This window comes from Poecilia reticulata, linkage group LG3 (assembly GCF_000633615.1).
Source record: "Poecilia reticulata strain Guanapo linkage group LG3, Guppy_female_1.0+MT, whole genome shotgun sequence".
NCBI lineage: Eukaryota > Metazoa > Chordata > Actinopteri > Cyprinodontiformes > Poeciliidae > Poecilia > Poecilia reticulata.
In genome coordinates, this window is record NC_024333.1 from 13,877,371 (window position 1) to 13,892,409 (window position 15,039).

Here is a 15,039-nt window from a genome sequence, read left to right on the forward strand (position 1 = left end):
ATGCCTGTAGCTCATAATGATTGTCTGTTCTGTATTAACAGCTGATGGAGGAAGGCAGAGAGTGCTGGCAGCAGAGGAGGTGGCATTCTGGGAGGATGGCAGCAGCTCTGAGGGGGTGTCAGGATGGACCCCAAGTTCCTCCAACCAGGAGCTCAGTGACATCAGGACTACATTACAGAAAGACGTCAGGTCTACGCTACAGGAGAGACGTTGGGCCTGTCCTGAACGCAGCATAATGTTCATGTTTGGACAMAAAAACACTGCCAGATGGTCCAGAAATGGACAAGCATTTATGTCTTATTCTGTGTGCAAACAGTAAAAAAAAATATATAAATAAAGAAAAAAAAGCTTTTGTCTCTTTTATGTTCCTCATATATGAACATGTTGCATATAAGCAATATCAAATGAATATATTTTAATACAGCATTTCTTTTTATAGATTTTTTTAAAATACAGCATTACAAATTTTAATGATGGGGTGGGGTTTATTTATAAAGATAAGTGCTATCCAATGGGCACACATCAACCAACCAATCACATGTCAATGGTGAACTGTGATGTCATTGATTTTCATCCAATGACTGAGAATCCACGTGGGTCTGCTGAAGCGCCTTTGCATATGCTAGGCTATGCTATGCTAAGTAGAGTCGTTAACACCTCTCGCCCGCTCCCCTCCACCGCCACTCCCCCCCTCCAAGGATTCCGCAATCGACAGATTTYGACTCCCGTGAGTGAAAATGTAGACTGTCGATATCTGTCGCTGACTAGCTGCATTTGCGTCAGAATACAGGGTCAAAAATCCCACTTTTCATCCAGTGTGTTTTAATACAAAAACACAGGTAACCACCAGTGGATCACCTTGGTGCCCAAACACCAGGCTTAACAAGATTTCTGTGGGAAACCCTGCAAGTATTTTAACTCTAGAATTGTCAGGGCAGTTATTTTGACCATTTTTCTTTTCACCTCATCAAAACAAAAATGATCTGATTCCGATTTGATTCCACCCCTCATTTGGATAACCGTGGAATAAAATAGTTTTTTTTTTTTTTATTGAAGTACAGTTTGAAACTATGTACATTGAAATACCATAAAATGATTCCACATGTAGACTTTACTATCTGAGAATATTTTGGTCATTTTGTTATGTAAAATTAGATTTATCATAGTACAGTGTTTCCTGATGTGGCATGTCGGTGCAGTTTCTCCTATAAGGTGAGTGGTAGGTGGGTGCTTGTTTCATATTTTACTTACAATACTGATAAACCACTTAATATTTATGTGTACTTCATACAAAACTTAAAAGCAAACACTTTCGAATGCCAAAACTCCAAATATGAATACCAAATACAATAGAATATATCTGTTAGTCTTTATTTCACAATGGACTGAAGTGAGTACTGTAGTCAAGAATGAGGGAGAATCAAACAATGAAGTTGCAATTTAGTATACAAATGCAGTGTATGACTGATTTTTTTTTTTTACCTGAGCCGGCTAGAGCACTTAATGGACTATTAGATGTCGTCATGATGTTGGAAGTTGAAGTTGTGCCTTGTGTAGCTGTTGCTGCAGCAGCTAAAGCTGCCAGATTCTGCATGGAATTCAGACCTGACAGACACACGCACAGTCAATTTCTAAACCCCACCAACTCCCTTCTTCTGGCTACTATGCAAAAAGCCCAATCCTAATATGGTGGCCTGTTTAGGGCTAGAGGTAAGGTTTAGAGGTAAGGTGTGAATTAGATTAAGGTTAAGGTTCTAAATACACTGGTATTGGTTGGGAAAAATATCTGGGTATGGCATAAATGCAGTTAATAAAATGAATGGATGTCAAAACAAAATCCTAATATGGGTAGAAATACAAACTTGTGTGTGTGTGCGCGTGTGTGAGGGTGTATGTGTGTTTACCTGAAACTTGGTGTAAATTGCTGAGTGCATTTCCTGTGAAGGTAGACTGCTGCAACAACTGTAAGTAGAGCTACAGCCAACAACATTGAAATTAGCTTTAAAAGTTATAATTAACCTTAGCTAATGGTTCCATTTTGAATAAAACAAAGAGAATAACTAATAGACCCACACTCACTGCAAGGAACTGTGGTCCAAGATTGTGGAAACCAGATAAATTTCCCCACATGGAAGTGGCACTGAGTTGCTGCATCTGCTGCTGCACCTGTTGAGCCAGGCGTTTCTGCTCTTTGTCCTTCTGAGTATCTGCAAATTTCACTACAATGGGTGATGAACAACCCTTAACATCAAAAATAAAGGAAGTTAATTAATACTATAACTGTAATATGTACTGAAATATGATTTTTTTAGTTGATATAAAGTACTAATTGCAATTTAAAAAGAAACAACCCCTTGAAAAAAGATGCATTTATAATACAAATATTGTAATTTGGTAGTTTTAGCCTTAAAAGAACATCACAGATCATTATTTGTCCTAATTGCACATCACCTCCAGAGTCTGTGACTGGTGCATTGACTTGATAGCAGACTGGGCCATTTGTCGACCTGTAAATGTTACAAATGCGCATCCTGAAAGACAAAAATGAAATGTGTTAATGTCCTAATAATGTTTTAGACAGGGTATCATAAAATATGTTACAGCACTAATGATTTACATTTGTTTGGGTTAAATTTTGTGGCAGTTTGTTTCTCAAAGCTTTGACCCTCTCATGAAGGGTGTCAGGTTTTTGATCCACATGTAAAATCACACACAAAAGCAAAGAAGTTAAAATATTTATTTACAATATGTACAAGAAAGTGAATAACAATAATGTTGTCTCTCTGGGTCAGGTCCAGGATTTATCTGGAGGATGAGTTGCAGAATAATAGATTAATCGCTGGATGAGGGTGAGTATGACTGGTGATAGCTGTTTGCATGGAAAAAATGGCTTTTGATTCCTTGAAGGATTTGCAGGAAGAGGAAGTGGTAATCAAGATCCGAACAAAGAGGATTTACTTTGTATCCTTAGGGTCCAGGGAAATTGAACATGGAACTGTGGTGAGCAGGCATGGAGATGAGGCTTTGGAGCTGCAATGTGGATCTGATTCTGACTCCAGAAAATGTGGATAGCAGTCAAAGACCTTTAAAAAGGCATTTAAGATTCTGGATTCCAAGAGATCTCAATAACACCAAAAAAATCACAAGAAACAAGAAGATTCACAGGGGAGTTCACGCTGGCTAGCCTACCGTGGAGGAGTCATCTAGAAGAAAATGGTTGTCTTGCAGCTTCTCATATCAACAGCTGCTACTAAGCAAATGAGCTGCAGATGTGCAAGATGCACTCCAAGAGCAGATATCCAATCATTAGAGAGACTCAGAGTAAAGCAAACAGATCCTGAAATTACTGAGGTGCTGGGAGTCTTTTTCTATCAACCAGACAATGATTTTGACCTGTAGAGAGCTTAAGAGTGCCATTGGTTTGGTTGCAGATGTGCCTGCATTGGTGGAGACAGTGTCAGAAGATAACTGTCTTGAAAGAGCATCAGACTTTGCATTCTTGGAACCTGGCAACCCCTTGTGAGGAATTATGATTCTTTGGAGAATTCTAAAGCTAAGTGTTTAGACCCCACTGTGTTAGCTCTGGTTAGCTCTGGTTAGCTCTGGTTAGCTCTGGTTGCGCAGCTCTATGTGAACCGCAAGAATAACTTGTAGTGGCGCTTTCAGAGATGCGTTGAGGGAGTGGTGAGAATGATTTATCTTTGTGAACAAAGAATTATGTGGGGTGTTTACGTCTCAACACGCTGTCCAGTGTGTGGCTTAATTTGGACTGTTCCCGGTTGGCCGGAGCGTTAGTGGTTAAAGGACCAGCGCTAACCTCATCATGCAGATTCAGCCCGGTGAGGAGCTTTCGCACTCACCTCGACATCACACTTCACGCTGGTCTTATATAATTTTATTTTTTAGTATTATTTTTCCAGTTACACAAAGCATCAAACCATACCAAATGCTTGTCCACTTAGTCAGTCATAGATAATGCGCATGGACATTTAAAATCTCGTTCCATAAACAGTTTCCGTGACACTTATTAAAAACTCGACAGACACGAAATCAAAGAGTTACTAAAGCCACACTAGCAGCATTAAATGAAATCTCCCTTTTGTTGCACATCTCTGCGTAGTGCAGCAGATTACCTCATCATGCAGGGACGGTCCAAGGCTGGATGAGGACTGGAGCAGAATTTGACTTAGGGGCCCTCTTCCCTGTTAAAAACATCAGCACCACTAACAGCAGACACACGGAAGGGGGAAGGGGATTAGATTTAATCCCCTCCCCCAAAACTGACCAGTCTAAAAAGCAATAAGTTTACTAATTTGTATTTGTGAACAAACAGCTCAAACTCAAATATTAAACTCACAGCATCAGATTGCTGATGTGGTAACAAACCAATCTAACTATGAAGATCGTTCTTTGAACTTTTACAAAGTAAACTTGCCAGCTCCTTAAAATCTTACATTTATTCATCCATCCATTTTCTTAACATCCTTTAGTGGGATCAGGAGGTGCTGCTGCCTCTCCAGCCAACGTTCCGGGCGAGAGGCGGTGTCACCCTGGACAGGTCGCCAGTCTGTCACAGGGCAACACAGAGACAGACAGGACACACAACCATGCACACACACACACACCTAGAGAGGCCAGAATTTGGAGAGGCCAATTAACCTGACAGTCATGTTTTTGGACTGTGGGAGGAAACCAGAGTACATGCACAGGGAGAACATGCAAACTCCATGCAGAGGGAATCAAACCCAGAACCTTCTTGCTGCAAGGCAACAGCTCTACCAACTGTGCCACAGTGCAGCCCTTACATTTACATTTTAAACAATTCAAAATCTTTTAATTTATGTATGCTGAAACCATTAAATCAAATTTAGCAGCATTGATATTCTCAATAAATAAATGTTACATTTATGTATCTGTGGTCTGTGTTAAAATATAAGTATTTACTGGGCCCTGAAGCCCCGAGGGCCTGATGTCACTGACTTAATTTGGATTAAACAGAAGTGCAAATAATTAAAATTAATTTTAATTGTTATTTTTAATTTGTGGCTTTAAACTCATTGTGGATTTAACCCTGGTGTCCAGAAATTAGGTCCACTTGACCCCACACACTTGTATTATTTGCGACAGTCCTCGCACGCACAAGGGTTAAATATATTTCACTGGTGTTGTTTTCCCGTAACATATAATTTACCCAGTAATATTTTTACATTTCCTGTCAACTTAACATCTTTAATACAAAAACATGGTGGACTGCGTCAGCGGTCAGACCACCGGGCTTAGCAACTTTTCTGGGGGAAACCCTGGGCATCATATATAAACATGAATATGAATATGAATATGTATAACACATATTATTGGGTATTATTTAATAATCTGTTTCTCTATAATATATTTGTATTTTGTTTTTTGTATATTTATATAAATATGACTAAATACATATATATAAAAATTATGAGTGTGCTTTGTAAAATACTCACCATACATCCAATCAGACAATTCTTTTCCTATTCAATTCTGTTTTCCCCACCAAAAATATTAAAATATGCTGAAACATCCCAGGTGAAACATAAATATGCTAAGCAGTACTAAGTTTTAGCATACTTGCGAATACATGAAGCCAGACTAATCATCAGTATACTTGAAGTATGTTAATAGTAATTCAATTGTAGAAAATCACAATTTAAAGTGTACTATAACATGCTTTTGGGAACAAGTAAAATTATACTTTGTATGCTTTACATATGCAACTTTTTATGTAATGTAAATGTGCCTGATTAGCATATTTTGAGTGTACTATTTTTGTGATTGAATTACATTTACAATATATTTAGAATGTATTTTAAGTATATGAGCATTACATATGCTCATGAAGATGAAAGTATATGAGCATTACATATGCTCATATACTTTTGTTGTATATGAGCAACAAAAGTATATGAACAAAAGTATATAACTTGTAGTGGCGCTTTCAGAGATGTGTTGAGGGAGTGGCGAGAATGATTTATCTTTGTGAACAAAGAATTATGTGAGGTGTATATGTAGGACAGTGCTTAAATGTGGTGGCGCATGTCACCAAAGTGTTGAATCTGCTCTTTGGGTTGCGGAACGTTGTAAAGTGTGTCCTTTGAAGAACGCCGTACTTGGCGTTCGTTACTGTGTGCTGGTGGTACAACGGTCAGTATTTGCTCTGAATTCTAAAGGTAGGCAATGCTGACCGCCAGCTCCTCAATGTAGCCAAATGTTACTTTTAATGTTCAAGTAGTTAGTTTTGTATCATTTTGTTTTTTTCTTCTTTTTTTATATATGCTGTATCTGTAAATCAAAAATAACTGCGTTAATGAAACATGTTGACAGTATTTGCTCTGAATTCTAAAGGCGAAGCCGCTGCGCTGTCGGGTGGTCCGAATAAACGGTCCCAACCACGATTTCAACCGCCGTGTGTGTCAGATTCCTGTCTCGTTTCCTTCCGACAAAAGCCCTTAAGACACAACGCAGAGTCCAGGGAACAGCGAGGACTCATCTCACACGGACAGGGTTACATTTACATCTCAACACTGTAATTGTAAATCTGTGATCACCACAGTATGCACCAATTACACTTTTGGTTTATTATAATTGCTAATGTACACTTTTTAGTTACTTATCACTGTGTTTTATTATTCTGATTTGCCACTTTGTACATTACATGCTTCATACACACATCAGTACTGCAAACACTTCAGGTTACCAGAACACAGAAGGATCCATTACAACACAGTTTACGGCTGATGAAACTTACTTTGTGTATTCAATATATTCACATTTTTGAAGAGTACATTACCAATATACTATCACAGAATTTTACAAATTGTCAATATATTCAAAGTTTACAGACAACATACTCATAAAAATTGGCACAATAAAACAATAGGTACACTTTAGAGGAAAAATGTTTCACCAAGGACAGAGTATTGTTTTAATACAAAGTCACAGTATTCCAGTATTACTGCAGACAAACTGACAACTAAGAACAGTGAGGATCAACGACAGAACGTTCACTGCACCTTACAGAAACCTACAAAAAGAACAATAGAGCAATTAAACAGAGAAAGGCTTTTTATTTTAAAGAGTAAAGAAAAACGGCAAAGAAAAAAGTAAGACTTACAATTTTAAGACGTTGTGGACTCGCCATGTATGTGACATCATCAGAACTGATGATTGGGACCAGATGCCTGGGGTGGAAAAACATTTCTGGGTGTCTTTTTTGCCTGTTTATGTTAGAAGTAGAAAATAATAGTCAGCAATGTCATAGAATCAGTTGATGTTGGCATTAACTATGAAGCTGTTTTAAGTGTGGACTTAAGGAGACAAACTACCTTAAAATCTTTCCATCCATGATCTGAACACACTGATCCTTGCAGGGTGGTGAGGGGGGCTGGTGGTGCCCATCTCCAGCAGCCATCAGATGAGAGGCAAGGTTCACACTGGACAGGTCACCAGTCCATCACAGGGCCCTGAAAGCCAACAACAAATAAAATGTATGAAAGAGAAATGTTAGATTAACAAGGGGGAAAATTCTGTCCAGTTATCTTTAAATCAAATCATGTTTATTAGGCTAGTGCCTAATACACACCAGTTTTTGCTGTTGATAAAAATGTGGCCAGCTGCTCAGTGTAAAAAAAAAAAAAAAAGGAAAAAATTTCCACCATGAAGACGAGGTGGAGGTTCATCCTCAGAACTGGTTGGTGATCTGGTGGAGCCAGAGCTTCTTCTGAGACAGGAAAGTCTTTAGGTTTTCTGATTCCTTTTCTCTGGCTTCCTCTTTCATCTTCATTTGCTTAGACTGCAAAAATATGTTGAAGATAAAAACAATGATGAACAAGTTATAACAGCCTCACAATATCAAAGTCTCTTTGGCATACTGAGCTTAATTAAAACCCGGTTAAGTTTATGAAGAAAACTATATTAAGTTGCAACAAACAGAACCTTTATGCAGTTATAACATGAAGTTGAATGATTGTTATAGTAATAATCATATAGGTCACAATACAATTGATAAAATAACTATTTCTGAAACCAACGTAAGTTTGTTTATATATGTACTGCACTGTTATAATTAAAAAAGATGATTAGCATTTTGAATTAAACTTACCACCAACTAGCAACACTGTAGCAGCCTTGGTCCCTTCGGTCTTCTTTTGTGACCCACATTTCATTTCCTCTGGTTCTTGTCCAGGTGTGTTATTTATTGCCCAACTCAAACTGGGAGGTCCCCAGCTTGAATTTACCTAAACTCCTCACTATTATCAGTGGTCTTTTTACTTTTAAGGCAATATTATGTGAGTAAAAGTGGCGAATTTGAACATTTCTTCTTCTTCCTGGCTTCACGATGATGCTGTTCGTCTTTTTATGGCGCTTTTCAAAAAAACTGAAAGTGTGCAATACCACCACCATCTAGTCTGCAGTGTAAACTGGAGCTAATGCCATTCAATGATAGATCTTACATCATACATCTGAAAATGGATTGGGTAAAGACAGCTTCCATATTTTAGTTAAACTGAAATCAACAAATCATATTCGGAGTGATGTAAAACTGAAGATACCTGCTACATTTAGTGTTAAGGACAAGTATTGTTTTTGTTGTAGCATCTCTAAACTGAACTGTCAATGTTTGATGTTTTGTGGTCTGAACACATTACTTACCACTTACATTAAGTTCCACTGTAAGGATTGTTATTAGACCCGAGCAGCTAAGTGCTGCTAAGGCCTATTGTAATCATGGTTTTGATTATTATTCCACTGAATTTGATTTTTGGGGACTGCGAAACATTTTTAAGGTTGACGCAAAAATTGCACAAGAAACAGCTCAACAGCGGCAAATAGCAAATTTCAAAAAACCCTCCGCATTGACCTTACTTCATAGTAAAGGTATGTAATTTGATACACTTGTAGAGAAACTGTGTCCAGAGACAGAAGACATGTTGGTGCGACTGGGTGTCCAACACCAACAGATTTGCTTAAAGCAGGTAGGTGTGGCGGCCTGGCGAAGTGACCTGTAACACCGTTGCCATACATTTAGCTCTAAATTCCACAGTTTTGAGTCGAGCTGCACCAAACTCACTAGGATGGATCTTTATCACACCCCCGACAGGAATCCATAACAATCGTTGGTGGGTGTGGCCTAATTTATCTACAGTGCCCCCTAGAAGATTTTAAAAGCTCAGCCCCAAGCTATGTTTAACCCAGAATTACGAAACTTGGTACACATGTATCTTGTTAGGACTTACAAAAAGTCTCTTGGAGCCATGGTCCGAAGCCAACAGGACAAGATGGAAGTTGGCCATTTTGGATCAAAGCTGCCATTTTCTCTTTTTCATTGATGTCATATCCGACTGAACTCGTCCTACAGCTTTTGAGATGCAGACTTTGGATGTGACAATCTGTTTAGTATTCAGTGAGTTGTTATTAACTAAATGATACTTCATTCCGCCTGCCAAACATATAACACTGAGGTGTCTATTGTTTATAAATTCAAGGTCACTTCACCTTTCACATGTGACCCTCGGCGCATGTGGAAGAGCATCAAGTGCATCAGGAGTGCACAATGCCCAAGGGATCCCTCACTACCAGATGCACTCAATAAGTTCTACACCCTCTTTGAGGATGCTAACACCTCCCTCAGCATCAGACTTATACCACCACCTGGTGACACGCCTCTCTGTGTGACCACAGCAGATGTGAAGAAGTCCCTCCAGGAATCAACCCCCGTAAGGCTGCAGGCCCCGACAACATCCCAGGATGAGTACTGAGGGACTGTGCACATCAGCTCTGAGGTGTTGACGGACATCTTCAACACCTCACTGTCACTGTCATTTGTGCCCACCTGCTTGAAGACTGCCACTATGGTCCCTGTCCCCAAGTGCTCCACAGTGACTAGCCTGAATGACTACCGGCCTATAGCCTTAACATCAGTAGTCATGAAGTGCTTCTAGAGACTAGTGATGAATCGCATCAAGGACTCCAGCGACGTCACTGTGGACCCCCATCACTATGCCTATAGGAAGAACCACTCCACTGCTGATGCCATTTCATCGTTGGTCCACATAGCCCTCACTCACCTAGAGAGCAGGACCTCTTACGGTGGAGGTAAGAGCTTCTGCTCTTTCTGGATTTCTCCTCAGCCTTCAACACCATCATCACACAGACCCTGGTGCAGAAGCTCTTCTCTCGGACTGAGTTCCTCACTGGGGAACTACATTATGGGCTTCCTGACCAACAGACCTCAGTCTGTCTGAATCCACAACACCGTCTCCTCCTCCATCACCCTCAGCACTGGCTCGTCACAGGGCTGCATGCTGAGCCCCTTCCTCTTCGCTCTGCTGACGGATGACTGCTCGGCAAGACACCCCAGCTGTCATATAGTGAAGTTTGCAACAACACAGCAGTAGTGGGACGCATCATGAACAGTGATGAGTCCATATACAGAGAGGAGGTGGAACACCTGGTGCAGAGAAAATAACCTCTGCATCAATGTGAAGACCAAGAAGATTGTGGTGGATTTCAGAAGGGACAAGGATCCTCTTCAGCTCCTGCACATCAGGGGAGCAGCTGTGGAGGTGGTCTCCAGCTACAGGTATCTGGGTGTGCATATATGCAGTGACCTCACCTGGAGCACCAACACCTCCTGTCTGATCAGGAAGGCCCACCAGTGTCTCTACTTCCTAAGGAAGTTGTGGAGATCTGGAGTTGGGAACTCAGTCCTGAGGAGCTTTTATCACTGTGTGGTGGAGAGCATTCTCTGCACCTGCATCACCGTGTGGTCCAACTTAAAACAGCCTTGAATAATGTCATGTTTCAAATGTAAAGTTCATTAATGCTTTGTAGACATCTTGCTGGAATATTATAGAATCAATCAGATGACAAAAGTCAAGATTGACAGCAAATAATATATCACATAAAGCTATTTTTTAAAGTCCATTGTGTTCCAGTGTATAAGGGAGAATATTAAGGAGACAATTATAATGGTGTCATTACTATCACAGTTAAAACTAACAACAAATGACAGGGTAATGTAATAATACACCTTTCTCTCTATGAAGGTGGACACTTTTTTCCTCTGCTCCCTCCCTGCCCATGCCTGCCCTGCTTGCTCTGTTTTTGCCCTGTCTTTTTCTGTATTTTTTTTAGCCTTTCTTTGCACATCATCCAAATCTACAAATTATGGATCTGGTCAACCGATCTCTCAATGCAATTGATCACATTTTTGACGAGAAGTCTAGGCACAGGAGAGCCTCTTGTCCTGCGGGGACACATCCGGTGGGATTCACCCTGGATTTATTCATGATAACAGGATTTCTGCTGTTTGGAGCTTGTGGATTCCTGGCTTGTCTACAAATTTGTGACGGACTTGGCCGAACTAGCAAACACTCAGACTGTTGGTGTCTACAGAGACGAAGACTCTAAAACTCACTAACGGGATGGAATCAATCTTGGAAAAGTTGCTAGTTTCAGTTCAGTTGAACGACCAAATTAATTTGGATGATTGGGAACTGAGATGTATCGGAAAGACTTTAGGGAAGATTGAAATTTATAATCTTCCCGACCTAAGACGTTCTGTTTCTGATTTGGCTGATGTGGCCTTGGAAGGGCTGCATATTTCCAATCTCCTTGAAGATATGCAAACAACGCGCTCTTCCCTCCTCACCCCCTCCTGTTTCCATGGAGCTGAGCACTCCCAAGGACATTCCTAGATGAACAACACCTCTATCGGACTAGTCAGAAGCCTCAGCCACCTGGTTTCATGGCCCTGTGACGTCACCGCCTTCACTTATGTCTCTGTTTTGCCCATTGTTTTGTCTGAATGTTGCCATTTTCCCTAATGTGTCCTTTCCTCTTTTTTGTTTTAGTTTGTTAGAGACAGTGGAGTACTCCCTATTTAACCCAGAAAAGATTATTTTAGTTTATTAGTAATATCAGAAATTGTGGTGTACGCACTATTTAGATCAATATTATACAACCCAGAAATGGAATCGGAATCAGAATTAGAATAACTACAAACTTGGAATCCAGAAATACTTAACAGGAACAGTCAGTGCTTAGTTTATATTACTTTTAACCCAGAAAAGAATTTAGCTCTCTTTCTTCTTTTTGTCTTTTCTATGGTTTATTTTGTTTGTATTTCCTTTTAATTAATGTAAAGCACTTTTTATTGCCTTGTTGCTGAAAATGTGCTATATAAATAAAATTACCTTACCTTACCTTACAAAATGACATAATTTTTTAAAAGTTTGTTAATTAATGCCTCTTATGACCTATTTACAACAGATGATGATTCTTAGTTAATATCAAGTTGTCATAACAAGACATCATTTTAAACAATGTCAACTTTGTATTAAAAGCGTTATTTACTAAATGACACTTAATGACAATAGTCATAAATATTCATGAAGACTTCTTCATGTTCATGACAATGTCATGTCAGACTTATGCACAACCCTTCAAATAAAGAGTTACCAAACACTCCAGGTATGATTTTGTTGTTTTTGATGTAAAGTTCTCTTTCTCTCTCATAAAAAAAAAATAAAAAATCTTTCTCACCCTCTGTGGGTGGTCTCTCTCATCCTCTGAGCTCGGGTCCTCTACCAGAGGCCTGGGAGCTACATATGTAATATATATATATACTGCTCAAAAAAATAAAGGGAACACTTTAACATTTAAGTGAACACTGAAGTCTTCCCTTTATTTTTTGAGCAGTATATATACACACATATACTCCAGATATATATGTACTCCTATCAGATTTTTTTGCTGCCAATTCGGATACCCATTACCCATGAGGCGGATCTCTGGCAATCACCTGGATTGGCTGTTAATTTTTAAGTTTAGGTATAAATACTGCTATACGATCAGACAAAATGGAAAAATTCAGCAATAAACTCACCTAATTTTGAAATAAATTACAAAATATTTTCAGGCAAAATACAGCAGCTATTCAGTCAAAAGGACAACTGAAAAACCTGCAATCAGTAAAACAATATTTAACAGTAAAGTTCTCAACAGCTTAAATTATACACAAGTCAAATAAATCTCACAACACTGCCAACTCAAATAATGTAAAGAAAAACAGAAATATTCATTCAGAGTCAAATGCAGGTTGCATCAAAATAAACAATCCCAAGTTACTGAATCAAAGTTTCCTGATAGCTTGACTAGCTGATTAATACTGGTTCTGATTGGTTGTTTCTGACTGAGCGGAGTAATTCTGCAGAATGCCCAGAAGAGGGAGATCTTTTTTTTTTCAGAGATGATCTATCTTACGTTATATTACATAGCGAAAGTTTTAATACTTATATAAAATCTTTTTTTGTTACTTTAAGTTACCTGCTGCAGCTTTAAGCAGATGTTTGGTGTGAGAGTTCACTGCGGGTGGAGCAGAAACGGCGTAACATCTGTGAAATATTAATACCAGTAGCTCTTACTGGCAGTCCAACATCAGGAGCACAATACAGCGTTTTATGCTGCCAGCTCGTTGACTTAAATTATCGGATTATTTTGTTTAGCTTTCAGACCACTATGGTCTTCCGGGTGAGTGTTGGTAGTTGTGCGCTGCATTACCTGCTATTTGATCGCTCAGGATCACTGCAGTGAGCCTCGATGTAGCCAAACTCCATCAAGTGTTTGTTTTTTGAAATGTCATATTAGATTCGTCTTGTTGATGCATTTTGACATGCTTCACCCCCGAGGTATTTCTTCGGCGGAACACGTAAACTTCCCTATGGACCTTTCCAAGCTCCGCCCAGAAACGCCCTCGAAAATCTCACATGGCTGCATGTCTCACCAACAAAGCCTCGCGGAGCTTAGTTTCTATGTAAACATGGCGTCTTTCTCTTCGATTGACTCTCTGCAGAGCAGACACGTGCAGAGGAGGGAACTGGGGGTGCTTGAGCACCTGCCCTTTTTGCTCCTTGCCCCCAAGTGCCCTTTTGGTCAAATGTTTTATTTTTTTTTGTATTATTTTCTAAGCCCTCTTCTGACACATAAAAACATGTGCTAAAATTCTTTGCTTTTTTGTTTCTTTTTTGTATAACATAATAAGCCGGTCACCTTGTTACCTTTGACCTTTTGCCCGTGACGCATGACGCAGTTGCCTCTCGCGCAGTGAGATAAGGCGGCTAACTGGAGCTCAACGTAGCGAACGTTACAGATTACAGAACAGTTTTTGGTGAATAAAGTGGAGTAGACTTGCTGCTTGTCAGATGACGGAAAACGTTGAAGTATCGTTTCTGCTTCAGCTCGGAGTCGCGGTTTAAGCAGAGAGGTAATGAAATACAACAGACACTGACAGGCCTCTGCGTCTGCCTTTCTCTGAAGAACTACTGAGGGGAGGAGACAGCCAGGTGAGGAGAAACTGTTCTTATCTATCCATTCAGTATTTTTATCATACAGACATTAGGCTGTTGTTGATGTGCTATTAGCTAGCTGCTAGCTAACGACTTTGCTAGCAAAGCTAGAAAGCGTCTCCCCTGTATCTTTAATGATATCAGTCATTCTTTAGTATTGTTTATGCAATAAGGGCACATCACCCGTCCAAAACCGATCATCTCCATAATGGATATATGTCAGATCTTCTAATTTCCTTTGCTGCATAATATACATTTCATTTATTCCAGCGTTAGGTAAATGTATCTTGAAGGAGATACATTTACCTTCAATGTATCTCCTAACCCTAACTCCTTCATTAGGGTTAGGGTTATTTATTTTTATAATTAAATAAATCTTTAGAATTAAATATTTAGAATAAATATCCAACAAGGATATTTATTTAGAATTAAAAATAACTCACCCTGAATTACCATGATAGATATAATGAATGTAATAAAAGTGTGTAATTAATGAAGGGGAAAAAAACTCAACCGAGACTTTAAGTAAGTTTAGGGTCTGGTTCACAGAGTAAGAAGTTAAATTTGTTTCCCAATTATTCAATGGAAAAGAAAAACTAACCTCAGTTAAGTAAAATAAAATTGTAATCAAAACTTTTGGAATTGTAATGATTCCTTTAAA

The 15,039-nt window shown here is 39.2% G+C and overlaps 1 protein-coding gene across 7 annotated transcripts in view; it reads right to left on the reverse strand.

Moving 5' to 3' along the window:
* The window catches only part of celf1 (cugbp, Elav-like family member 1), a 147,644-nt gene that overhangs the window by 62,571 nt on the left and 70,034 nt on the right, over positions 1-15,039 (reverse strand). For 5 of the 7 annotated variants that reach the window (XM_008405056.2, XM_008405055.2, XM_017304111.1 and 2 more), the window contains exons 6-9: positions 2,452-2,531; positions 2,074-2,241; positions 1,905-1,974; positions 1,483-1,605 (exon numbers count right to left, since the gene is read on the reverse strand). In XM_008405056.2, the coding sequence (XP_008403278.1) occupies positions 1,483-1,605; positions 1,905-1,974; positions 2,074-2,241; positions 2,452-2,531 (441 nt within the window). The remainder of the gene's footprint in view (positions 1-1,482; positions 1,606-1,904; positions 1,975-2,073; positions 2,242-2,451; positions 2,532-15,039) is intronic. The other 2 variants (XM_008405052.2, XM_008405054.2) reach the window with 1 other exon arrangement.